General features: G+C 43.9%; 1 protein-coding gene across 2 annotated transcripts in view; it reads left to right on the forward strand.

Moving 5' to 3' along the window:
- Positions 1 to 25,000, forward strand: part of RAB31 (RAB31, member RAS oncogene family) — a 67,772-nt gene that overhangs the window by 16,879 nt on the left and 25,893 nt on the right. For both annotated transcript variants that reach the window (XM_056331741.1, XM_056331742.1), the window contains exons 2-3: positions 12,464 to 12,543; positions 14,118 to 14,199. In XM_056331741.1, the coding sequence (XP_056187716.1) occupies positions 12,464 to 12,543; positions 14,118 to 14,199 (162 nt within the window). The remainder of the gene's footprint in view (positions 1 to 12,463; positions 12,544 to 14,117; positions 14,200 to 25,000) is intronic.

The following is a 25,000-nucleotide window of genomic DNA, read 5'->3' on the forward strand; positions in this document are numbered from 1 at the left end:
CAGACATTAGCCTGCTCTTCTGTCTTTCTCATCTCTGGCCAGGCACATTGGTTTGATAGAATGATAAAGTGCTTTTGGCATCTATGTTTGCTTTTTACTTTATAGTTTGGTGAGGCCATGGTGTTGCCTGGACTCTCCAGGTATATTTTTGTCAAAAGTAGATAGATGGAGAGATTGTAATTAATATTCCAGGCCAGGGGTGGGGGAGAGCTAGCAATATCTTTATTTTCTGTATAAGAGAGGAAAGGATGCAGGCAAATATTAAAGAAAGTGTATTTGAAACTGTTAGGGGGTTTTGGCTTTAAAAGGTTACTAGGCTGGCATCTGGTGGAGAGCAATGGATCTGTGACAGTGGATATGGAGGAACTTACTGACTCCAGAGAAGCCTATAAAATGGCTGGACAAGTAGGACTGCATTCCCTGGCTCCAAGTATGGCAGGTATCAAGAGTAGTTATGCATGTCCGAGTTCAGTTCCACAGGAGGATGTGTGCAGGATGTGTGTGAAAGGAAATCACATGCTGAATAATCGCACTGGGACAGGAGCCAAAACCTGGCAGCAGGCATTTGGCTGCAGTGGCTGGTGAGGAATGGGAGAGGTGGGCAGGGCTGCAGATGCACCCAGCTCTTGTGCAGGGCAGATGGGCAGTTGCTGTACGTGTTTTGCTAACTGCTGTGACCTGAAGGAAAACAAATCATCTGATTTCTTCACATGATATTTTATACATTCAGAGGTGTATTGGATTTGTGTGGCAAGGTTTTGGTAGCAGCGAGTGGTGGGAGCTACACAGGGGTGGCTTCTGTGAGCAGCTGCGAGAAGCTTCCCCCATGTCTGATGGAGCCAGACCCACCGCTGGCCAAGGCCGAGCCCATCAGCAATGGTGGTAGCGCCTCTGGGGTAACACATTTAAGAGGGGGGGAAAGAAAAGACTTCAATGACTGCAGCCAGAGAGAGAGTGTGAATATGTGAGAGCAGCATCCCTGCAGCCCCCAGGTCAGTGCAGGAGGGGCAGGGGGGGCTCCAGGCACCGGAGCAGAGATTCCCCTGCAGCCCGTGGTGAAGCCCACGGTGGGGCAGGCTGTGCCCCTCAGCCCGTGGGGGTCCATGGTGGAGCAGATCCCCACCCGCAGCCCGTGGGGGTCCATGGTGGAGCAGATCCCCACCCGCAGCCCGTGGGGGTCCGTGGTGGAGCAGATCCCCACCTGCAGCCCGTGGGGGTCCATGGTGGAGCAGATCCCCACCTGCAGCCCGTGGAGGACCCCACGCTGGAGCAGGTGGGTGCCCAAAGGAGGCTGCGACCCCGTGGGAAGCCCAGGCTGGGGCAGGGTCCTGGCAGCGCCTGTGACCCCGCGGGGAGAGGAGCCCAGGCTGGGGCAGGGTCCTGGCAGGGCCTGTGACCCCGCGGGGACCCAGGCTGGGGCAGGGTCCTGGCAGGGCCTGTGACCCCGTGGGAAGCCCAGGCTGGGGCAGGGTCCTGGCAGCGCCTGTGACCCCACGGGGAGAGGAGCCCAGGCTGGGGCAGGGTCCTGGCAGGGCCTGTGACCCCGCGGGGAGAGGAGCCCAGGCTGGGGCAGGGTCCTGGCAGCGCCTGTGACCCCGCGGGGAGAGGAGCCCAGGCTGGGGCAGGGTCCTGGCAGGGCCTGTGACCCCGCGGGGACCCAGGCTGGGGCAGGGTCCTGGCAGGGTCTGTGACCCCGCGGGGAGAGGAGCCCAGGCTGGGGCAGGGTCCTGGCAGCGCCTGTGACCCCGCGGGGAGAGGAGCCCAGGCTGGGGCAGGGTCCTGGCAGCGCCTGTGACCCCGCGGGGACCCAGGCTGGGGCAGGGTCCTGGCAGCGCCTGTGACCCCGCGGGGACCCAGGCTGGGGCAGGCTGTGGAGAACTGCAGCCCGTGGGCAGGGCTGACACCGGAGCAGCTGATGGAGGACTGTCTCCCGCGGGAGGGACCCCAGGCTGGAGCAGGGCAGTGTGAGGAGCCTCCCCCTGCGAGGCAGGAGCGGCAGAGACAGCGTGTGATGGACTGACCGCAGCCCCCGCTCCCGTCCCCCTGCGCTGCTGGGCGGGGGGGGGGGGGACAGAAATCGGGGGTGAAGCTGAGCCTGGGGGGAAGGGAGGGGTGGCGGGAAGGTGTGAGATTTGGTCTTATTTCTCATTATCCTACTCTGATCTGATCAGTAGTTGTTGCAAAGAAATGGTTTATGTTAAAGTCGCTTAAAGAAGCACCATCAAAGATATGAGCAAAATAGTTCTAATATGAGTTTGCAATTTTACAAGTTCGATGGCAAGGTTCACTCTGTTACTTATTATATGGATAGAAGACAGAAAATTCTTTTAACTTGACTTTTAAAATTAAAATCAAATTAAAAATCAAGTTGAAATTGGCCCAAAATGATTTTACACAGGGATCAAAGATGTGATGTAAGGGGTAAGGGAAGCCTTCCGTTGAGTCACGGGTTTGAGTGGCCACCCTTGCTTTCTAATGCTTTGATAGCAGTTGTGAGTGGTAGATCCAATCCTAGTTGCAGACTTAGACAACAGATTATATCTAAGGGTATATAGAGAGTGGGGGTTTATTCACAGTTTAAGGTTGATCACAAAATAGTAGCAGCACTTAATCAGCCATTGATTTAATATTTTCCAAGTGATTCAATAGGATTTAATTCAGTTATAACAGCGATTTGATTATGGATCTGAAATGATGTCGCGTATACTGTATTGGTCATGCAGTATCCAAATTGCACACACGCACAAACGGAAAGGAATAGGTATATGGAAATATATATACAAAGGTATACCTATTAAATGTTACCCTCGAGTTCAGTGAAATGTTCACATTGAATGCCTTTGCATTTCTCAGCGGGCAAAGGGTTGAGCCTCTAGGAGCAGGGGTATCGGCCCATGCTCCATCATCAGCCTTTGGTGACAGTTCCCCTTAGGAGTTTGTGATGCTGGTTGCAGCTGGTGCGGTCCAGGAGAGCTGGAGAGCTCAAAGGGTCTGACTTCAACCACTACTTTATAGGGTTGGAGATGACTGGCTTTAGCCATCCATAAAACTCCATCCTGGCCGTTACGTGAGTTGGTCGTTTTCAAGTGGCAGTGGTACCATTCCACTTGGGCTACAGTTCAGTCAGGAATGCCCCAAGGCTGTCGGGGGATGACCATTTACTGTTTTCATTTCCACGTTCTCCAGGTAACAAGAATTTCTGGTACAGGCAGTACCACTCCCCACCTTAGTCACGCAAGAGCTGTTGGTATGATCAAGAGGTGCATAACTGTCCAACTCATTACTCAAATGCCAAAGCCTAACAGGGATTCCTGAGGTCATAGTGCAGCCCAGCGAAGGGGGTGAGCTGTACCACCACAGCAATAAATTAAACTAATTTCTAAAAGCTGAGTCTGTTTTGCCCATGACAGTAATGGGTGGATTATCTCCCTGTCTGTATCTTGACCCACCGGCCTTTTGCTGTATTTTTTCTCCCCTGCCCAGCTGAGGAGGAGAGTGATAGAGCAGCTTTGGTGGGCACCTGGTACCCAGCCAGGGTCAGCCTGCCATGAGAGGCCAGAGAGCATTAAGCCCTGGCCAGCAGATATTTTTCTGTTTTAAAATGGCAATTAGGAATATGCAGATGATATTGAAGATGCATATAAATACCAAACAAACACAGTCCGCACTTGGCTGTCTCTTAAGGCACTTAAATGGTTCTTTGTAACTGTACCGACTGAACACTTTACAACTATCACCAACATAAATCCCCATAATGCTGTTACAAGATAAAAATCAAGTAATTACTATTTTCATTTAACAGCTATTAAGTTGAGGAGGATAGATCCAAGAATCCCTGTGCCAAATGCAGTCCTTGCAGCCCTAGGAGGAAGGATTGTATTCTGATATAACAGGACTGACCTCATTGGGGGTAGAAAAATGTCCCTGAGAACAAACAGTGCACTTCCTATGTGCAGAGGGAATTAGAGCTAATCTAATGCTAATGTGCACCAGAGGAAAAAGCCTTGTGCTGTAGCTAATTTGTGCTCCACAACACCAGCACTGACCTGAAATTACACTAGCAATTAGAAATGATGTGTAGGGTGTCCTACTGTGGGAGAATTGACACAGACCATCCTAACTTTATGGGAGTAATATACTGACTGTCTTAAAAGATACCAGTATTACCATCTATTATGAGTTTAAAGCAGGTCATGCAACAAACAGAAATGCAGACAGGGATGTACTTGTAAGGTTCACACGTGGACAGATGACCAAAAGAACTGTGGTGGTTCCTACTGTAAAAGTGAGACCCTGCAGAATAATCCTCCCCCTCAAAACGCAGTTGCATTGAGATCTGTGTGTTTATACTGGGATCTTGGGGAGCTTGGTTCCAGTGTTCAGTGGGAGAGTTGCTGTTCATTTGGCAAGCACCCTTCACTTGGGAAAGTGCATGATAGTGCATTGACAGTCCTGGAGACCAACTCTGGTTCTCGTTCTTCTTTTCAAAAATTTGATTTGCAGCTGGTACCCCCAGACCTTTGCAGAAATTCCTTGTAGATCACTGCTGGCATAAGGCCACGTCCAGTGTTGTTTGGGGCTCTTGTTGCAGAAGTACATTGCCAGGCTTGGTAATGAAGGAAGTCAAACTATGAAAGGTACTGATGATGGGTTAGGGAGGAAACATACAATGGACCTCTTGTTTGATAGAGGCCCTGGCGGGGACTTGAAAAATCGTGGTGCCGCTTTGGGGAGCAGGCATGCCCCTGGGCCAGTTCTGTAGCTCTGGAAGGAGGATCCCAGCAAATCAACAGAGGGAGGAACTTCTCCAAGAATGATGTTGCTCACGGGAAATACCTCATTGTATAGGGCTGTAACAGAAGTTAGTATTTATCAAAATTATTTGTGTCCCAAATGAGATGCGTATTCTTTTGATCGCAGAAGTGAGGCTTCAGAGCACCTCAGCCTGCATCCCTCTAGTTCAGGCTGAAGCCTCAGGCAGTTTTGTGTTGGTGATGTGGCTGTGAGCCAATGTGTCAGTCTAAGAGCTGCTCTTGTATTTTCATCTGTGTGCTTATGCAGTGGTGGGATTGGCTTGCTTGATACATCTTGCAGATGGAAAAACTGAATACAGTGAGAAGCTATTTGCACTTCTTCCTTAGACACTGCTCTGCAGTGCACGGCTGCATTTTTGTGGGGACAAGCCTGATGCTTGGCAGATTCAGTTCGGTCCCAGGAGTGTATCTGAACCCAAGTCTCCTGAAAGGTATTTCTCCTTACTGCAGTGTTTTCAGGCAAGTAAGTGATTCCCAAGTACAGGGAAGGACGAAGGATGTGTTTAAGGCTAGCAAAAAGTTTACTGGGTAGAGTAATTCTTGGATTAAAATACTGCCCTTGGAAACTGTGATCAGGAGTCTGTTGTGCATAACTCTTCCTAGTATGTTTTTACAGTTGATAAAAATCCAAAGCCAGTTTCAGGTGCTCTTCAGGATGCCTCCCACAGCCTTCCAGAGCAGCTGTAACTGGATTAGTAAGACATGGAAAGTATTGCAATACTGCCTGCATCTGATCGTCTGAGTAATGATTAAAATGTTAATGGCAGGCATAGAGGACTAAAGCAGGCTGCAAATTGCAAAGCTTTATTTTGTTGTTCAACTCATTGCTTTTTTACCTCCATTGGAATTTAAGACAGCTGTAATCCTGTACTCAGCCTTACCATACCACGTGCCTTTGGGTTAAGGACTGGCATCTCTGAAAGCATGAAAGATGCAGGTTGGATATCTCAGCGCGGCATGCCAGACCTTGCCTGAGGAGTGACATTCCTCGCAGATACCAGGCTTGACCAGAGCTGAACATACATTTCCGCGAAAGCCCAGCGATACTTTACAGTGCAGGCCTAGCGATTTGTTTGATGACAGCTGATAAAATGCTAACCATCTAGCAGCACTGTGATGTGATTACGCTGCTATGAATTTTCAAATTCCATCAGAGTCCTGCTGAGGATAATGGGAATGGGCCAGGGGGATTCAACTGTAAATCAAAACCTAAAGCATGGCCAATTCTGACAGTGGAAAGAATGGCTATTTTAATGTGCAGAAACTGAACTGCCAAGTCAAAACCAGCTGCACTTTACAGAGCTACTAGAATGAAAGGTCTCTTTGCATTTGCATTTTTTGTAAGACTCATTGATTACTTTTTTCCCCTAAAGTTTAAACCGTGTCTTTCTACCTCAGATTTGCCTGGCCAGTCGCAGAGATTGAGTGCCTTTTTTTTTTTTTTTTTTTTTTTTTTTTTTGCATTTAAAATATCAAATGCATTGATGATCAAGGACAGTTTTCTCCTTTTTGGCAACTTCATACCAATTAAAATGTTTGCATCTGTACATCTTAATTGCTCCAACAACAAAAGTTCTGCACTGAGTAAGGCAAGGACCTCTCCTTCCTCTCTGCTGTAGCACTGGCAAGAGTCAGATCGGTGTAACAAAGGGGAGAATTTAGCTTGGAAATCTTCAGCATAAACTGGCTCTTCTGTTATTTTTCCATTACTAATGAACCAGCCAAGAAGTCTGTCCGGTGGCATGAATAGGTGACAGGGAGCCAGGAATTGTTGCTTCTCCTAATATCAGGAGCAGCCAGCTTCCTCTCTGAGTAGATCCTCTTCCAGGAGAGTGGGACAGCTTTTTGACTGTACCCTTGTTCTGTATGTTTGATTGAGGCTTCCCCCCCATCTCTGAAAGATGGCACAAGGCAGCATTATCTCACTGGAAGGTGCACCGAGAAGATCATTAGTGAGCCCAGTTTGACCATGGTTGTTTCTGGTGCATGCACTTCTTGCACCTCTGGAGCTAACCTGTCTTGGAAAAGCTTCAAAGCAGCTTGGCTGGTAGGCTCCAGTATTGCCTTCTGTATGGAATCTGGGTTCTCATCGGTGTGAGCAGCTTTGTGACTCCAGCTGCATGCCTGATGAAGAAGCTGCTCCACAAGAGGCTGCCACCAGGGGGTTATGCTAAATCAACCCTGTCTGCGTGGGTTGCAAACTTTTTTTTTTTTTTTTTTTTTCTCTCCTGAGTAGGGATTCTCAGAGGAAGGGCTGGGCTGCCAAAGGCTCATGCTGCAGTTAGGGTGGTCGGCAGGCTGGCTTTGGGGGAGCCCCAGCACAACCAGGCTCTGAGGGGCAGATGCATTCCCACTGTGTGAGGTGCAGCAGAGTCCTGCTGTGTTCGGTGGAAACCACATGAGCCATGGGATCAGTTTCTTTTTTATGGGAAAGGATAAAGACTTGTCACTTTCAAAGGTTTCTCATATTATTGTTGACATAACATCTGCTTTACCTGCTTTTCTTGAACACTGGGTATTAATACCCTCCAGGTTGCTAGGGCACGATCGTTCTTCTGACATGTAAGACTCAGTCAATGAATCTTGGTTACTATGAGAAATGCTTAGGGCGACAGACGTTTTTGATTTGTAAAAATTTATACAAATTGAAATACCATGGATGTAATCCTGGCTTTGCTGAAGCTGATGGGAAAATTTCCAGCCTTCCAAAGGAGCCTTTTGTTGGATCCCTGTTTTACGGAGATCAGCTCTGTGTTACTTCTCAATGCAGATTTTTGTGGCACCAGTCTCCAGGATATCTCAACCTTCTTTTGAAGCTGAAGCGGGAAGTTAGTCATGAGATCTGTGGTAGTTACAAGCCAGATGTTCACTTTTGGGTTTTTTTTTTCCTTTTCTTACTTTGCGAGTGGGAGGACAGAAGGTAGTTTCTTCAGTATGTTCATTTTTAGCATGACATTTCCTTGTGTGAAGTGCCGTCTAGTATTTTTTTTTTATTTGTGTTTCCAGAATCCTAGAGTCATAAAAGGATTTTTGCGTGGTTTATTTAATTTTACATATATTTTAAAAGTCCTATGTGTCAACATAGCACAGAAAGATTCTGTGTAGTCAAGAATAAAAAAGCTCTTGCAGCAGTGTGCATAATTATAGGGCTGCTGTTTAGTCATCAGTCACGATATGTGTGGATTTTTTTGTAAACTGAACATTTACTCCATTTCAGATGTAAAAAGAATTTACATGAAGACTTCAGTTTGCTCAGCACAATAGGTCTTGACCCATCTGAATCTATTAAAAGCTGTTATGATATCAAGGCTAAAGACTAACATCCTTATCAGGGATGTGTTTACAGGGTAGTGCAGTTCCCTTCAATCTGGAAAAGCGCTTGGAGGACTGGGCCCTCTGGTTATGCAAAGATATAAATGAGACATCCAGATTTAAATTAAAGAACTAGGTTTTTCTGCATTAGTTTTTTTCTGCCGGGATAAATAGAGCTGGAACAATGGACAGAGGAATATACCAAATGCCTATTTGTAATGGGGAAATGGTTTTCTTTTTTACTATATTGCTGATAGTGAAGTTCTGCTTTTTTTTTTTTTTAATCTTCTTCTATGTTGCTACAAATCAGCCAGAAGAAATCAGCAGCTCAGTTGTTTTTTGCCTGAAAACGAGTTGCCAGCACCCTGTAATTCTGCTGGCTTGAAACACAGTCTCATCTCCTTTACAGTAATGTGAGCTGAGAAGAGCCAAGTGGGGTGGTTCTCTGCGAGCAGGAGTGTGGGTGGAAGCACTGTTTTTTGTGCCGTGCTGCTCTCTTTCTGGTGCTCTTAAAATCCTCATGCCTAAACCTGTGGGTAAGGGATTTTAGAAGAATAGAGAATGTCTTTTCAGGGTTAAAGGGTAAAAGTCGGAAAGAAGTCATGCTTGCACGGTTCCTTGTATTTATCAGAAGCATCTGATAGGGTTTCAGATTTCCATATCCATTTTGCTGACCAGTGAGAGATTCTGAAGTGGTAACTACTTCTTCTGGTACTCTAATAGTGGTTCACTTACTGTAGGTTACAGTTCTACTCCTTTCCTTCCTCCCCACCCCGCACCTTTTGCTTATCTCAGTATAATGCAGTTTATAACTGGTATTTTGTAAGTGTGCGACAAGGCTTATGAAGAAGAAAGGAGAAAAGCAAAATGCATTTGGTCCCATGAGTGACTCATCAAATGTATCATGAACATCTTGATTCAGAACAATTATTTTACATTCATTCCTTTCCTGCCACTCCTCTCATGGAGTGGTGTGTGCTTGATTGTGATGAGTCAATTAGTATAGAGCTGAAACCCTTGCATTTTCTATGGATAAGGATTTTTCTGAAGAATTGCAGGGTCTGTTCCTTAAAGTGCGACATTAACTCCTGAGGACACATTCTCAGTTGGTGAAACTTGTCCAATCCACTTAGCTCAATACCACTGTCACCTTTTACATAAGCCAAAATATAATTTGTTTGTATATGTTTGATGTTTTACTCCATGTTGGCGTACATATAACAAAAAAGAAAAACAGATTAGAGGAGGTAAAAAGCTGGCAAAAGGCAGAACTTTGAAAACTGAAAACCTAAGTCATCTGCATGCCAGAATGTTACCCGGGCGTGTGGCATGGTAAGCCTGTTATAATCCTTTGAACAAAAAAGGAACAAATGATTATCCCTATCAGATGTTAGAAAAATGTATGTTTATAGAGGAAGACCATATAGTAAAGGGCAAAGCAGATGGTAGCAGGAAAGCTCTGTACAGCCTTAGCAAGGAAGTTTCAATTCATTGCTGAGAAGTGAATGCCTTTTCTACTTACTTGAAGCAACCCCACTTTCCTTGACTTCTGCCAGATTGACCTGAAAGATAGTTCCCTATTGTCAGTAAAAGGTAAGATCTGAGTAGAAATCTTCTACTGCTAATAAGTTTTCAAGTTGTATGTATAACATTTACATACCATGATTTGCTTTGCTTTCAGGCAAGGGAACATCTTGTTTGATGGGTGCGAGTACAGTAATATGGATTGAAAACTAAGTATTTTAAATCCTGCGATGGAATGATAATCACTGCCTTAAGTAGGAAGCTTTTTTTCTTTTTTACTTCCTTCCCCTCTGTGTTCTAATTATACTCCAGTAGCTGGCCATTTGTATCCTCCAGGCAACAAAACAGAAGCTGGGAGTGCTTGTTTCAACTGAACCCCTTGGTGCAATAAATTGCCCAGCTCCTGGAAAGCACTGGCCGCTGGCTACGACAGTAGCCATCTTAAGGACAGATTCATTTGTGGTCCAGGTCCATTGGTTTCACTGAAGTTACACCAAGGGTATATTTAGCCCTGCTGGTAGTCCAAGGAACCCCAGGAACGAAGTGTAAGAATGTGTTAAGCTTCTTGAGGGCTATTGATGTGCCTGGCATATGCTTAAGTTTAACAGTGCTCATTGCGAGAGATGCAAGAGCAATAGAAACTTTTTTTAAAGTTCCTTTAATGTTACCGTGAAACATTAGTAAGGGCCACAAACTGAAAGATGAAGAGACAGGAGCTTCCAGGAAATGAGCTAAGCTTTAATCCCTGCTTGTGGATGTCACGTCCCTGCCAGAGACCAGGCTCCTCTTGCTCCGGAGCTATAATTGCAGTTGCCCTTCTGAGTGAGCTGTCAAGGGAGCTGAAGGAAGCAGATGGAATTGAAGCATCATCGGGTCATGGGAGTCAATGTCTAGTTTCGAACACTGTGGCAGAAACTCTGTCCTCACAAGTAGGAAATATAACTGCTTGCACCCAGTGGGTGATAGTTCTGGTTTCTCCACAAGGTTTGAAATCTGGAATTAGATCCTCAGTTTCAGCACAGAGGACTCCGCTTTGTTGAGTTTTCGGGGTTTTTTTGTGGTTTTGTTTGTTTGTTTGGGTTTTTTTAATGTGTTCTGCCTTCTGGTCTAGTGATTATACAAAGATGTCAGCTGGAATTGAAAATGAAGGCAAAATTTGGGAATAGCAACAGGATGTGTTGCTGCTATTGATCAAAGGCTGTGGGGCTGGTTTTAAGCACTGCTACTCTCTTTGATCTTTTTTTTCTATTGATTGAACACAGTAGATAAACAAACGTCTGTGTACCGGGAGCATCTATTATGGCTTTTAAGCTAAGGACAGCTTTGAATTAAATATGAGAGTTTAAATTATGGTTTTCTAATAAGTGCTGTCTATAAAGGCTTTGCTTGCTGTGGCGTTATAGTTTGTTCCATTTGAGCCTGGTGAAAGGAAATCTAAATGCAGGCTTTCTTTTTCTTTCCTATTCAAAAAGAAGATAAAATATTGTAAAATTGATTACAGGACTTTTTTTTTTATATATAAAATATGTAGTTATGTGTGGGCAAAGGCTGCTTTTTTTTTTTTTTTAATGTGTAGTTATGTGTGTGGTGCTCTCAACAAACTGTATTGTCATGTCTTGGCAGTTTTCAAGAAGTTTGTGTAAATTATTCAAGTGTCTTAAAATGTGGATACGAATGGAACTACCAGGTGCAATCTGGTAGTTCTGCAATCACTTCCAATGAAATTAATAGAAAACTTTCCATTGACTTTTTAATGAGTTAGATTGGACCCTGGGCTGTCATTGTTAACATCTTGGAAAGGTCAGGATCGATTTCCTGGCATCCTTTTTGTCTCCAAGGAGGCTCTTAACAGTTCCGTGGGAGACAGAGCAATACTGCTATTCCTCCTCCTTGATAATTCTCTGTATAATTTAAGCTGTTCTACCTACCATCCAAGGCTTCGTGGAATAACAGAGACAAATCAAAAAATGTTGCATTTTGGAAAACTTGTTGCTATCTTAAATGCCTAAAATTGTATTCTGCATATGTTAAGCTTTCCCCTGCCTACCCCCACCCCCCATTTATTCTGAATTTTGTTCCAGTACTGTACTGCTGTGATTTTTGCTTACTGGTTGGGGGGTTAAAAAAAAGGCTATTCCTGCAAATGGAAACAGCCCGCCACATTGCAGCGTAGAGAGCAAGTTGTGTTGCATTTAAAGTAATGCTGTTTTACCGCAGTCAAGTAACACAACCTGCACAGTGATAGCTGCACATCTCTGGAGATCCAAATCTGTGGATTCCTGCCTTTTCAAAACCACCTGCAACCTCTGCAAAGTTTCCACCAGGAGGCTTGTTTGTCTTGCCATGAAAAGGTTCCACCAAATTGGTGCTTGAAGCGTACTGAAAGGTTGGTGTTAGTAATCTGTTTTGGAAGCACACTTGGGCTGCCCTTGCAGCAGGCTTGAGTGCACCTGTTTCTCTTGCTTTGCTGGGGAATGCGCCATGTGTTTGAAAGCACAGGATTTCCCTGTACGAGTTAAAGGCTGTGCTTGAAGTACTGCAGTCCTTGCAACAGGAATATAAAATCCACCCCAAAAGATCACGAGGCCTGGAGAGAAGGGAGTGTTGGGAGGAGTACCAGGGAGCTCCACTCACAGTGCTGACATTTGAAAAGGATAATCCACATGCTCACTTTTCTTTTGAAATGTTTAACCTGTCCCACTTGCCACTAGAGAGGATTTAATTTCACAAATTAATATTTGACTGTTTCTTCAGGTGAAGTATTGATGTCTAGGGTCTCCTGAAGTCACTGTCATGCTGTCCTTTATTTTCAGGATACTGGCGTTGGGAAATCGAGCATCGTGTGTCGGTTTGTCCAGGACCACTTTGACCACAATATTAGTCCTACTATTGGGTAAGTACCATGCATAATAGCTTTTTTCTTCTGTGTATTTTTTAACTCACTGCCCTGTGCTGAGCTCCTTTCTTTATTTTCAAGGCTCTGAGTACTGTATATCTTTTTTCCACCCCCACCCCCCTCCAGTTTATTAATTTCACTCAACTCTGTACTCTTCTTTAATGGCTTTCAAGCTCATGTTACCTGTTTAGAGAGCCTGGGGGCTGCCCCAAACCAGGTCTGCTCTGCTTTCCCTGATCTGGGAATACAGAGGGCCCTAAATTTACTACGTTGCAGCGTACTCTATTATGGAGAGACTGGCAGAGCCCTGCCATTCTCCTCCTGTGAATGGAGTCTCTTGAAATAGCCTGTTTTCTGGGGCTGTCCAGAACCATGCTGTATTGACTTGCGTTGTGCATGGCCATGACTTCCAGCTGTTCTGTTTAGTTTTTCTTCACCCATCTCACACCAAGAGATTCTTAGATGTCTTACTCGGCTGTTATCCTTTTCTTTTTGTCTTGTCAAGAACTTCCCACTTTAGCCTGTTTCGATCGTAGAATCTTAGGATTAAAATCACTTTAGTTCCTACTGGTCAAGTAAGTATCGAATCTGATCCTTGGAGCTTGAAGAACCGAAACCCCACAACCCAAGAGGCTGTGATCTGCACAGCAACCAGGGCACCCCATAGCTGAGTAATGGCAGGAGAACCATGCGGAGCCCTTGGCATACCTATGTTGTGTGTCCTGCCAGGCTGGGCTGGAACGTGGACAGTGTGTGTTCCCAGGTGTGGACATGCTTTCATCTAGGTTTAGGTGTCGCATTATCCTGCCTTTCTCAAAATAGGGACAATGCAATTTCAACCAAGTGTAATTAATTCGTACCTGTTCTTTAAAAACTGCCAAGCTTCCATGTGTCAGACCATCAGAAGGCTACTAGTCCTGTAGTTGATCTTAATTTCAAATTTTTTTTCTTTTAACATCTTAGAGACAAATCTGCCAAGTCCAGCAATACCTGGAAAATTTTGAGAATTCTTGTTCTCTTATGAGAGGAAGCTAATATGTAATGTTCACAATAGAGTGGGTTGGGTGGGAAGGGCTGATCTGGTTTGTGTGTTGAGAGCTGTTTTAAATCATCTGGGAAGGACTGGTATTGATGGCTCTCTGTTGTTCAGAGGGTTAGATGGTATCTTCAAAAACTCTGCCTTTTGAAGCATGAAGAAGCCTGAGCTGGAAGTTGCTTATTTGTTGCCTGGTATGATGCTGGCTGATGCCTTTCTCTCAGGTCCATATCACTGAGAAGATGGAACTAGCTAGCAGCAGAAGCTACGTGTGAGTGGCAGGAGCATTTGTGTTCCTGGGCCGGTGCAGAAATACCCTCTGAACCTCAGAGGCTTTTCCTTCCTTTTTAAATACATATATAGGTATCATATATTTTATCTAAGAAAAGAGAGACTTTCACTTCTATAGGCATTTTACCAGGGTTTTGGAGTTTCCCCACATGAAGTCTCACCCAGCAGAACCAGATAAAGTCTGTAGGTTGCATATTTGGAATGTCAGTCATGTTACATATTTCTGTGGCTTCCTTCTTTTCAGAGCGTCCTTCATGACTAAAACTGTGCCTTGTGGGAATGAGCTTCATAAATTTCTCATCTGGGACACAGCTGGTCAAGAGCGGGTGAGTATTCCTTTGCAGTATATCTTTGTTATACTGATCTCTTTTAATGTGTTGGCATATTTTGTCTAAATCTTTCATCTTCAGAAGACTTTGTAAGTATAAACCTACTGAATCTTTGCAAAGCTCTGCGAAGCAGGTGGTCATTAGTCACCAAGTATATAGATTCCTATTTCATAGATGGGGAAAATGCAGTCAGTCTGACCATACCACTTACCTGAAAAAACAGCCTGGTGTGAATTGTCAGCTACTTCCCTCCAGACAGCTTGGACAATGCCCAAGTGGTGTCCAGCCCCTCTCTGGTTTCATCAGGTTTATGTGTGGCAGCTTTCGTTGGTGCTGGAAGGGACTTGACTTCCAGCGCATAAGCTGGCAGATGGTCTGAGCTTAGGTGGTGTCCCCAGGGTTATCCCAATTTGGGACACTGAACATGCACATAGGTTGTGTCTGCCATTATTATTTTGGAAATTAGCACTGGCAATCTGAACCACTTAGGGGTTTTGTCTTGATTTTTCAAGTGTGTGATGTAAAGTGCTCAAATTAAGAAGTTTTTCCTTTGGTTCTCAAAAAAGCCATAGTGAAATTTGTGGGCATTAATTAATGTTGACTGTATGTGAGCCTGGTTAGCCATTTGTTTCTTTTAATAGTCTCAATGGCAGTAGTGTGCAGTAATGGGCTGTAGAACTGTAGACTGCTCTTTAATACGTGCCCACCTTTATCTTGAGAAGTTTGAAAGAAATAGAAAAAACCATGCACGTGTTTTAAAATATCTTCAAAGTTTCTTGTGAAATCGCGCCATTTCTGTTCATAGAAAAATGTAGCTATGCTCGTGTTAGGTTGAGGTAAAATAAGATGCTTATACAGGCTGTAATGTCAGTCCTGGTACAGCCCACTGTATTATCCATACCTTCTAAGTGAATTGCAGGCAATGAAAGTTTTTGCTGTTAAGTGCAGGAAATGCTCGTGTTTTTATTTACAATGCGCAGTATGATGTAAAGTGGCCCTGATGAAGTCTGTTGACTCTTAGTGACTCAATGTGCTGTTTATGATGGGAAAATGGATCTTGAAAAACATGTTTGAAGTATAGCATAGTTCCTTCCCTTGAATCCTGTTTGTTCCATTTCTGCATGATATGCAGCTGATAACTGACTAATTATTGCAAGAGGTAGCAAAGGTTCCGTTTTCTTTCCCATGGTTTGAGTTTCCTTGCTTATTCTCTTTCACTTCCCTCTGCTGCCCTGCTCTGCTTTCTTTTTTTCTTTTAGCTCTTTAGCACACAAACCTCAGTATTAGTCTTGCAATGATGTGGGAAAAAAGATTTTCAAAGCTTTTTTCTGAGGTAGGTGAATATTAATAAAGTTCTATTAACTGAACTAAAAGATGTCTCATTTGAGGCAGGAAATCTGTGACTGAGCTCTGACTCTTGGACACAAAATCCATCCTTCCCATCTAGTCCTATATGTTTCCTCTCAATTTTTGTTTTAAGCTTGTCATTTTTCAAACATCTGCTTTCCTTTTTTTTTTTTTTTTTGTGTGTGTGTGTTCAACAGTGATGAGCAGTGACCGCCACAAACGTTGTTAAATTGCTCAGAATCTGTTACAGGTTTTCATGTGTAATCCTGAATTATAAGCTCTTTAGGCCAGGGACCATCTTTTTCTTCTGTGTTTACACAATGTATTCCCAGTCCTTCACTAGGACTCTAGGAAATGGGTGATACAGGAAACAAAGTTGATGGGCGTTGAGTGCTAGCTGCTGAGATGGACAAGTTTTCCAGGGTGAGGTCCATACTGTTCAGGTCATTCTCTGTCCTAGAACATACCCATTTTACAGCTAAACACATGATGCTTCTCAGTAGCTTGTTCACTTCAATTTGTAGCTGGGGTTTGTCTTGGGTTGCTCCTTCTGAACTGCTATTCAAGAACAAGTGTCTCCCCCTGTGTTGATTTCTTATCCTCTGAACAACTGTGGTGACCCAAAGATTCCAGCCTACCCCCAGCCTCTGGGCCCGTTGCTGTTTTTCGTAGTGTACTAATAAACGTCTTCCACATGATGTTTCTCCTTTGGGAGCTGTTGTCCGTCCTTTGTTCTTTGCAATTTTTGTGGAGGCTCTGTGTTCTACTGCTAAAGTTGGGCAGTTTCATCAATGCCCCTATTGTCTGTACTGCTGACAGCAGTGTTTAGGACTTCCTGCTCTTTCAATATTGCCTTCATTTGGCTTTGTTCTCCTAAGCGCCAGGCCAAGCATAGGACTTGCGTGTGCTAATTCCGGAGTCAGGGTGCTCTGTGCTTTCCCAACTGTGCCAGATGTTGCTCTGTCTACATCCTGATGTGGAGCCTTCACAGCAGAAGAGCCCTAGATGAAATTTAACTGCAGCCTCATGTATGCCATGGAAGTTAAGCTCAAACCTTAACCATGGTAGAGCAGGCAGGCAGGAAGAACAGCAGCAGCACTTCTGTGCTCCTCATTCATGGGTTTGTCCTTTTTCCTGAGTTTCTCTGGGCAACGAACTGGGAAACTGCCAGCTTGGAGAGCGTAGAGAAACCACTCTAAAATACCTTAGTTGCAAACCCTTATTTAAGCAATGCTCTTTGAGAACCAGTGTGCCTCCTGGCTGCCTTTAGTCAGCTGGGAGAAACTGGAAATACATGTGGCTGCTTCTGGAAAGGAGCTGTGTCCTGGGTGCTCAGAGAAGCCAGTTGGAAGCACTCAGCACCCCCTTGAGGTATTAAATCAGCTTTCAGCCAGCCAGCCACTTGTGATGTTGCAAGCCTTCTGAAATGCTGGTTGTTGTTGGGTTTAGTAGCTTGTAGGAACACCTGAGTTAGCTGAAGAACCTTAAAGTACAGACCAGCCAGTCGGAGGTTGGTCATGGAGATCAGATAACTTTTGATTCATACAGATAATAGATATAGTATTTCTTCTTTTGTGTCAGGAAACTCGGAATTGTAGGCAGAGTAGAGAAGGAACCAGAATTGCCATTTTGTGGAAAATAATAAGCAAGTGTCACTTCTGCAGAATGACGATAATACAGCAGAAAATGGAGATCAACAGTGTTTCTGTCATAGCCTTAGTGGGAGCAAATGCTCAGCGTGCTTCCTGGTGGAGACCCTGGAGAGGGGTGCATGGCTCTCCAGCAGGTCTCGCTGTGGAGAATTCACACGCGATTACAAACGGAGAGAGCTTCTTAAATTCTTTTATCTTGTTTTTCTTTTCCCTTTTTTGGGTAGGCAGAACTTTCAACTGGCAGCACTTTTAGCAAAATCCCACTGCTTTTCTGTGCCTAAGTACTGGTCTCTGTGGACCCAGCGGGTTTGTGTTGGTGTGTTATCAGACAAGCTCGCTTTATTCTGTTTCTCTGAGTCACTTTCCCTCCACCCCACTATTTTCCAAATGTCGCTTTTTTTCTCTGTCTCACTTTTTTCTCCCACCCATCAGCTTTAAATTGTTGCTGTGGGTTTCAGGACATGCAGGACAATTATGTTATTGTTAGCAAAGATTCCCTCCCCTAAGAAGAGTGTCTTCACAAGTTAGTTAATGATGTTTTTATTAGCATGTATTTTGGTTCATGGTGCCCTAAGTACCTTCTAATTACAATGCTTTGTCTGAATACCTTGGGTGGCTGCCAGCTTTCCATCTTGCCAGCTGAGAAATATTGTAGCAAATAGTTAGGGAGCTTGAGGGCCATATTTCTAGGGCAGGAAAATTTATCTGTGTCCTATTTAAATTTACTGTGTCAAACGCTGGGATTTTTAATTTTGTTTAATAGAAGGAGCCTCAATTACTTGAGCCCAATTTAAACCTTGACAGGAATTACCCTGAGTTGTGGGCTGCTTTTTTCTTTTTTAAACTGCTCAATTTCCAGGAAAAGACTGACTGATGAGATACCTACAGTGCTTTATAGCCCCCTCTTTTCTGAGTGATGGTAATTGCCCGGGTGATTCAGAGGCAGTGTCACGAGGTAGGGAGTGAAAACGCTTCATGAGAGGAGGAGGAGGACTTGTCCTTGCTGCGGTCTTGGCTGGGACATTTCCCCTAAGCTGAGCCACCTAGTTGCAAAGCTTATGGATGTTTCCTCTGAAACCAGACTATCCTGAGAGGCGCTAACACCAATGACTTGAATTACTTCTGCAGTGAAGGCATGGCCTGAATTTTGCTCCACAGTTTTATATAGGTGACTCTGGGGGTAGTCCACAGCTCAGTCGGTGTGGAGGTGGTTCCTTGCATGTGGTGTATGAACCTCCCTGCAGTGAGATACTGCTTGCATGCTGCAGAGGTCAACAGGTGATTTGGTAGTATGTGTGTTTGTGAAAGCACAAGTGGCATTGGAGCTAGTAAGTGAATGTTAGTTAAACTATTTTTAGAGTGAGCATCAAGCATAGTAAATCATTTAAGAGATGCATGTGGATGTGTTTTTCTTAAGCTTCAACAAACCTGTAGCATGTGTATCTTGACCGAGACATGGTTTAGGTGTAGTGTCTTTTGCATCCTTTGTTTAATGACTGTAAACTTCAGAAGGGCTAAGCACAGGTTACTTCTGTGATATTGCAAAAGTTTGTTCTCTGCTTATTCAAAGTTTCTTCAAAAAATTATCCTAAAGCATTGGAATTTTTCCCGGTTCACTTCAAGAATTCATACATATTTGGGAAAAATGCTCATTTTTTTTATATCTACCTATCTATCTTCTTCAATTTAACTAGCAAAAAATACATGTAGTTTGGAGGCAGACAGATCTTTCCTGATTTATTCAGCTTGCAAATCCCGAGAACTGGAATCTTAGCCTTCAATCATATAGGGAAAACTACTCAAGGTTCTAGAATGTTGAACAGTATTTGATAGTGGCTTTCATGCATAACATTTTCGCATTTGCTCTTTGCCAGCTGAGAATTCCAGGAATTTTGTATCCCTGCTTGTGCGAGAAGCTTATGTGTCAGGGTAATCTGTTTCGTGCTTCTGGTTTTTGCCTTTGCTTCTCTTCACACCCTGATTTTCTTTGTTGGCAGCTGCTGCCTCAAAAGTGACAGGAATGGGGCATGTAAATGCCCTGACTTGTGCAAGTAGCGTCTCCCAAGCTGTGGAATAGGTGCTGTTCATGGTGCATGGGCTGCTTCAGTGAGCTCATGCAACACAGACGCAGTGATGGCAACCTCTGGCTCTCAGAGGTTGCCACTCACTTACCCTATGGGTGCTTACCTGATCCACAGAAGCAGTTAAGGCAGCTCTCCTTAAACAGGCTGATAGTGACAAATTTCTGGCACTGGTCTACTATGCTTTTCACCACAAGGACCTCAGTGGTTTTAGTTGTAGAAGTGGGGACCAAAGCATGAGAAGGAATGAGCTTTACTTGGGTTTGGGGACAGGACCGAAGTGATTTGTGGGGTTGGCGTGGCAGGAGGGGCCAAGGACAGGAGAAGCAGGACACCCAAAATCACCTCTAGAGGGGCTGGGAATGGACAGCTGAGCAAGGGGACCGAGGTATATGAGTGTCCTAGTCTAGAAAGGTGAGTGTGTGTGTAATAGGAAGGGGAGGGAAGTTGCAGAGCTGTGTCACTGCCTGCACGCGTGAGTGGCTAGCAGACAGCCAACAGCTGTGGCTGTCTTTATCATTAATGGCACCCAGATAAAGAAAGGGTAAGGGTCTCTGACCTTGAGAGGAGCCAAGCCATTTGGTCCTGGCCACTCAGAGGCAATGTGTGTAGTCAGAAGCAGCTTGTCAAGAATAGGAATAAAATCTAGTCAAATGATTACAGCTGTCAGGAAACAAATCTTGTGCTGCTGTGCATCTGTAGGTGCTTGGAAAGGTACCATATGGAAAAGTCTTAGCTGAATTTGACCCCTGATTGGAGAAGGCGTGGAACGCTTGCTGAACGCTGGTCTGATTCTGCTTACTCTGTGCATCCTTACCTTTTCTAGCCATGCTTGTAGACAGAATTATAATCCTTTTGCAGGAAGAACAAGTGATGTTCTTTACAGTCTAGAATGGTAAAAGCAGTGCGATAGAGTTAGGGGTGGGGGTGTTGGGTTTTGGTGGTTGTTTTTTTTTTTTCTTTGGTTTATTTTTCCTCTTGGCAGTGGAGTTCGGAAGAGACAGCCATGCCGTGGCAGTAAGCCAATGCTGGGGTGTAGCACTACAGGATGGTGCAAAGAGCTGCTGACATGAATTAGTGTTCCCTGGTGTGCCTGGCAAATTGAATGAATCCAGACTGTCTTCAGCAGCATTTGTCAGCTTCTAGATAAATAGGCAGGAGTGGTAGTTTTTTAATTTCTGTATTTATTTGGCCTGTTTTGCTTCCTAAGCCAGCATTACGTAAGGCACGGTGAAGAGACTTCTGCTACTACAGCTCAGGTGTGATTTACGTTGTGTTCCCTTGAATTTGTTTTTCTCCTCTAAGTATTGTGGTATGGCTGCTCTGTAGGGTGTTCTTCTTCCTCATTCTGTGCTGTTAGTACAGAGGAAATGCAAAAAGCATTACCTACGACCAGATATGCCCCTTCACGATGAGGTGCAGAGGAAATGGAAAGCAAAGTACTGCAGGGCTTTTAAATAGGTGGTATATTCCTTAATGGCTTGTTGGTTCCATTTTTCTGCCCTTCGCAAGGGCAAAGCTTCTGTTGACTTCAGTGTAATGGCCAGATGAGGGGTTGCAGAATCCCCAAATACTCTTGGAATCAACGAGAGCACCTCTGGTTATGCTGAGCTTGCATTTGCACCCCTTGAGACTGAATTGTCCTCTGTGCTGCAGGGCTGTACAGCTGTAAAGGTTGGGGAGCTTCTCATTGTATCCTGAGAAAAAGGGGACCTGCTTTCAGGGGAAATTTCATAATACTCATGTGGCCTCACTTCTTCCTTAGTGGCAGAGATAGTGAACCGCAAGTGCAAAGTGGACGTGTCGGTAGAGGAGCACTAGTATGAAGGCACTCTGAACCTGGTTAGCATTGCACCAGTACTTTCGCAACTGTGGAGGTATGTAGCACGCTGTGTGGCGAGCTCTAAGGAGGAGAGTCTTAAAAGCCTGCGTGAAGCTACACAAGTAATTGATTTTGGTTTTTGGAATGTCTTTGTTAAAATCAGTTCTTTATATATGTTTTGGATGGCCTCTTTAGCCTGGCTGTAGCCGTTGAATTGGAAGATGTACCCCTACAATTTAACTATCGCATCGCGTGGTTTAGTGACCTCAGCCTCAGAAGCTGTTACCAACTCCTACAAAAGCAGAACAGGCCTAGTAAGTGATGAGGTGGGTCAGTATTTGCAAATAGACAAACCTCTTGTGGAGACTGAATGAGAGACACGTGACTTCTAAATTTCCACTGCAAGTGAGCAGCTAATGATAGTTTACTCAAGATGGGAGGTATTCCCAGGGCCTAGAAGGACACTGTGGGGATGAAATTCAGTAGTGTAAGTAGAAGTCCCTGTACCTTTTTGACTCCCAACAAAAATGTATGCTGTAAAGTTGTAAGTGATGTTTTTTGGAAACAGGGGAGGAAAGCCACCTGTGAATGAGTGTATTGGTTAAAGGATGATCATGCATGTATGATGCGGCCATGAGAAATGTGTTACACATTAGGGGAAGTACAGTTAAGGCTGTTTTATGTCTAGAGTCCTGCATACAAACGTGGTCACCAGCAGTCAGGAAGGATGAACTGAAGCTGGACCAGGCACAGAGAAACATGATTAGACTCTGCTTTCTCCCCGCTACCTTCAGACTGGAAGAGCATGGTTTAGCTGACCCGAAAAGTTAAGACTGCAAGACTATTCTATATTCCTATCTCAGCTAAAGGCAAGCACTGATGCTTGAATTTTAGTAAGTCAAGGTGCAAGTAAATTACAAGTAATTTAGGAATTCAGAATTTTATTAATTGTTAAAATAATATTTTCGTAGAAGTATCATGGAAAAAAAATTATTTTAGGCTGAACCTTGATCAACTTTCGAAATGGGTTAGGAATGTGGTTATTTGTGATGGTGGGAGCTGATAGATGACTGTTTTGGGTCTGTTTCCCTGGTAGCCCAAGGTGATGTGAGCTGCTGCTCTCTGCAGGTAAGGGTGACATCTGCCAGAGCGCTGTTCTTAGCTGTGAGTTACGGAGGGGCTGACTCCCCAGAGAGTTGCGGTTGTGACCTGGGTTCCCATGTGGCAGAGCCAGGGGTGGCTGCCCAAGCATTTTTGTTAGCCCTTCTTGAGAAGCAGAGCTGTTCTCATGCCAAGTCTGTCACTGCTCCTGGTTCTCCTAATTTTCATGGGAATTACTGGATACGGAAATACTGAGCTATAAAATCAAGGTTATAGACAATGTTATTTATAATACAGAAGGTAGTCCTGTGAGATTTAATTTTATGAGCTGATTTTTTTTTGTGTCTCGCTTGTTTTGGGCATTTGTCCCACATTTGGTCCTTGGCAGATGAAAAATGTGCACACTGGTATTTTGTATCCCTTTTAATTAATTTTGTGTGACTCTCTTTTTCCAGGTAATTAGGCCAGAAAAAGGCTCAAGAGGGCTTTGGTTTTCGGCAGTGATTTAAAAGGGAAAAGAAAACCCTATCAAATAAACATTATTATTTGCATAGTATTTTTACTAGTGTGTTTGTGATATTGGAAAATCTATGCTTGTAAACCACATTCGTTAAGAGTTTATTATTAGATCATTAAAATTACTCAGTTACAGTTTTTCAACCCTTCTTGATTCATTCAGTGTTGCAAAGAGTCTTTTGCTGTTTTCTTGTGGACAGCAGTAATTTCTTATGTCTGAGACACAATGTATTGTATTTGTTTATTAGACCGTACAAAAGAATGACAGAAGAGATTTCATTTTGGTTTTATTTGCTATTCTGTACTATGATAACTGATAATAGTTGTTACTAGTGTACTTTCAGTTGTTAGTAAACAATTTCAAAGTATTTTTTTCCTTACAGACTGTAGGAAATGTGTTGACACTTTGTAATCCCATTTTTCTCACTTTGTCCAATGTAAAATATGAAATCTTGAGCGTCAGATTTATCCAAATAGGAATATAAACTTATGTGCCAGATGAAAGCTATGACTTGATATAAAAAAAACCCCAAATCCTGAAGCTACGTGCCCAAATGTGGGTAGAATGTTTTTTCTTCTTAAAAGCCCTTATAGCTAAAATATTACTATAGAACCGTGAAAGAGGAAATAACTGTCCTGTCAGCTGAGCAAGTAAATAGATTTTCAGTAGAGCAGAGAGGTCGTACGTGTGTGTTAACAACAGCTACTGAACCTGAGCGCCTTTCAAAGGCAGTTGCCTTCCTGAGCCTAGCTGGCCCTCCTTCTTTCCAAGCTTGTGAGGAACTGGAGTATTTAAGTAGATTTTGTCTTGAATTACAGAGGAACTGCATTCCTCCTGCATGCTACATGTCTGGTCTCTGCTTTTTATGTTTCTTGACACAACAAGCAGGTCAAACATAGTTTGTTGTTTGGCGTTTCTGTTACTGAAATGCAACATGCTGTTGAAGTGATTAATTAATCTCAAAAAATATTTCAAAAGAAGTTTTATTTGTTTCTGCATGTTACCTGCACTGATCTTAAAATGATTTTTGCTTCCATTATAGGAAAACAAAAAAGCAAAACTGCCAGTGGCAGTAGACTGTACCAGCAGAGGTGTGCACAGAGTAGTTCTGCAAGTGCAGAGCTATTGGAGTGTGGTCTAAACTGAGGTGGATATGGCTTCTAGTGGTCCTTTTTCTCAGCCATGCTTTCCCACCCCCTCCTTTTGGCTGAGCCTGGGGCTTATCTGATGCACAACAAGCTGGTTTGGGAATCCAGCTAAAAATTAATTCTACTGAAAACAATGGTAGTTTGTGTCCTGGTTCCATTTTGCAGCTGGTTCTACTTGTCCAGAACCAGTGACAGGTCTGCTTTTCTGTTTGTTTGGGTGGTGTGTTTTGTTTTGGTTTAGTTTTGGGTTTTGTTTTGTTTTGGGTTTTTTAGAGTTATTGACATTGGTTTTACTTTCTGGCCCTAACACTGGCAATATTCTTCGACGAAACCAATATTATGGAAAGTGTTCCTGACACCTGGTCAAAATAAAAGGGAGAGAAATTCCCAAGATGATAGACACATTCTCAATGTGCTTTCTGGGATGGTATTGAAGGAATGTGAAGCATGTTAGTTTAACTGCATGACTCCTGTGAAGTGCAGTTACTGTTATCTGAGAACTCTTTGTAAATTCATGAATACCATGTAATCTAGATTAAAACCAAGTCAGCATGTGTGTAGAGTATGTCCTTATTTTTCCGGGAGTTTATAGACCGGGAGGAGTATGCCTACAGCATCAAAGGTCAGATATACCCTCTACACTTAAGGTCCCTGATTTTCAGGCTGCTTTAATGCCACACATGTGTTGATGAGCAGGTCTTGGAAATTCTTGAAGTTTGCACAAGATAACTTCTTGTCACAGGTACTCAGTGAGCTACCTACAAAAGATGCCCAAAAGTCTCTACAAAAGACTTGCTGTATGTGAATAGAGAAGGGTTTGTGGGGGATACGATGATGTGTGTCTGCCTCGGCTGCAATGCTCGTGAAGTGGTTGAGTGTAATGAGAACAAAAGGACAGCAAAGTTGCTACCCTGGACTTCAGGAGAGCAAACTTTAAACCATTCAGGGAGCTATTTAGCAGAGTACCCTGGGAATCTATTTTTGAGGGCTTAGGAGTCCACAAGTGCTGGTCAGTCTTTAAGATCCGCCTTTTAGAAGCACAGAAACAAGCAATTCCGCTGTGTCATAAGTCAAGCAAGCAGGGCAGAAGACCAGTCTGGCTGGCTGAAGAGGGAGCTCCTCATGGAGCT

Source organism: Falco biarmicus, chromosome 3 (genome assembly GCF_023638135.1).
Source record: "Falco biarmicus isolate bFalBia1 chromosome 3, bFalBia1.pri, whole genome shotgun sequence".
In the NCBI taxonomy this organism is placed as follows: Eukaryota; Metazoa; Chordata; class Aves; order Falconiformes; family Falconidae; genus Falco; species Falco biarmicus.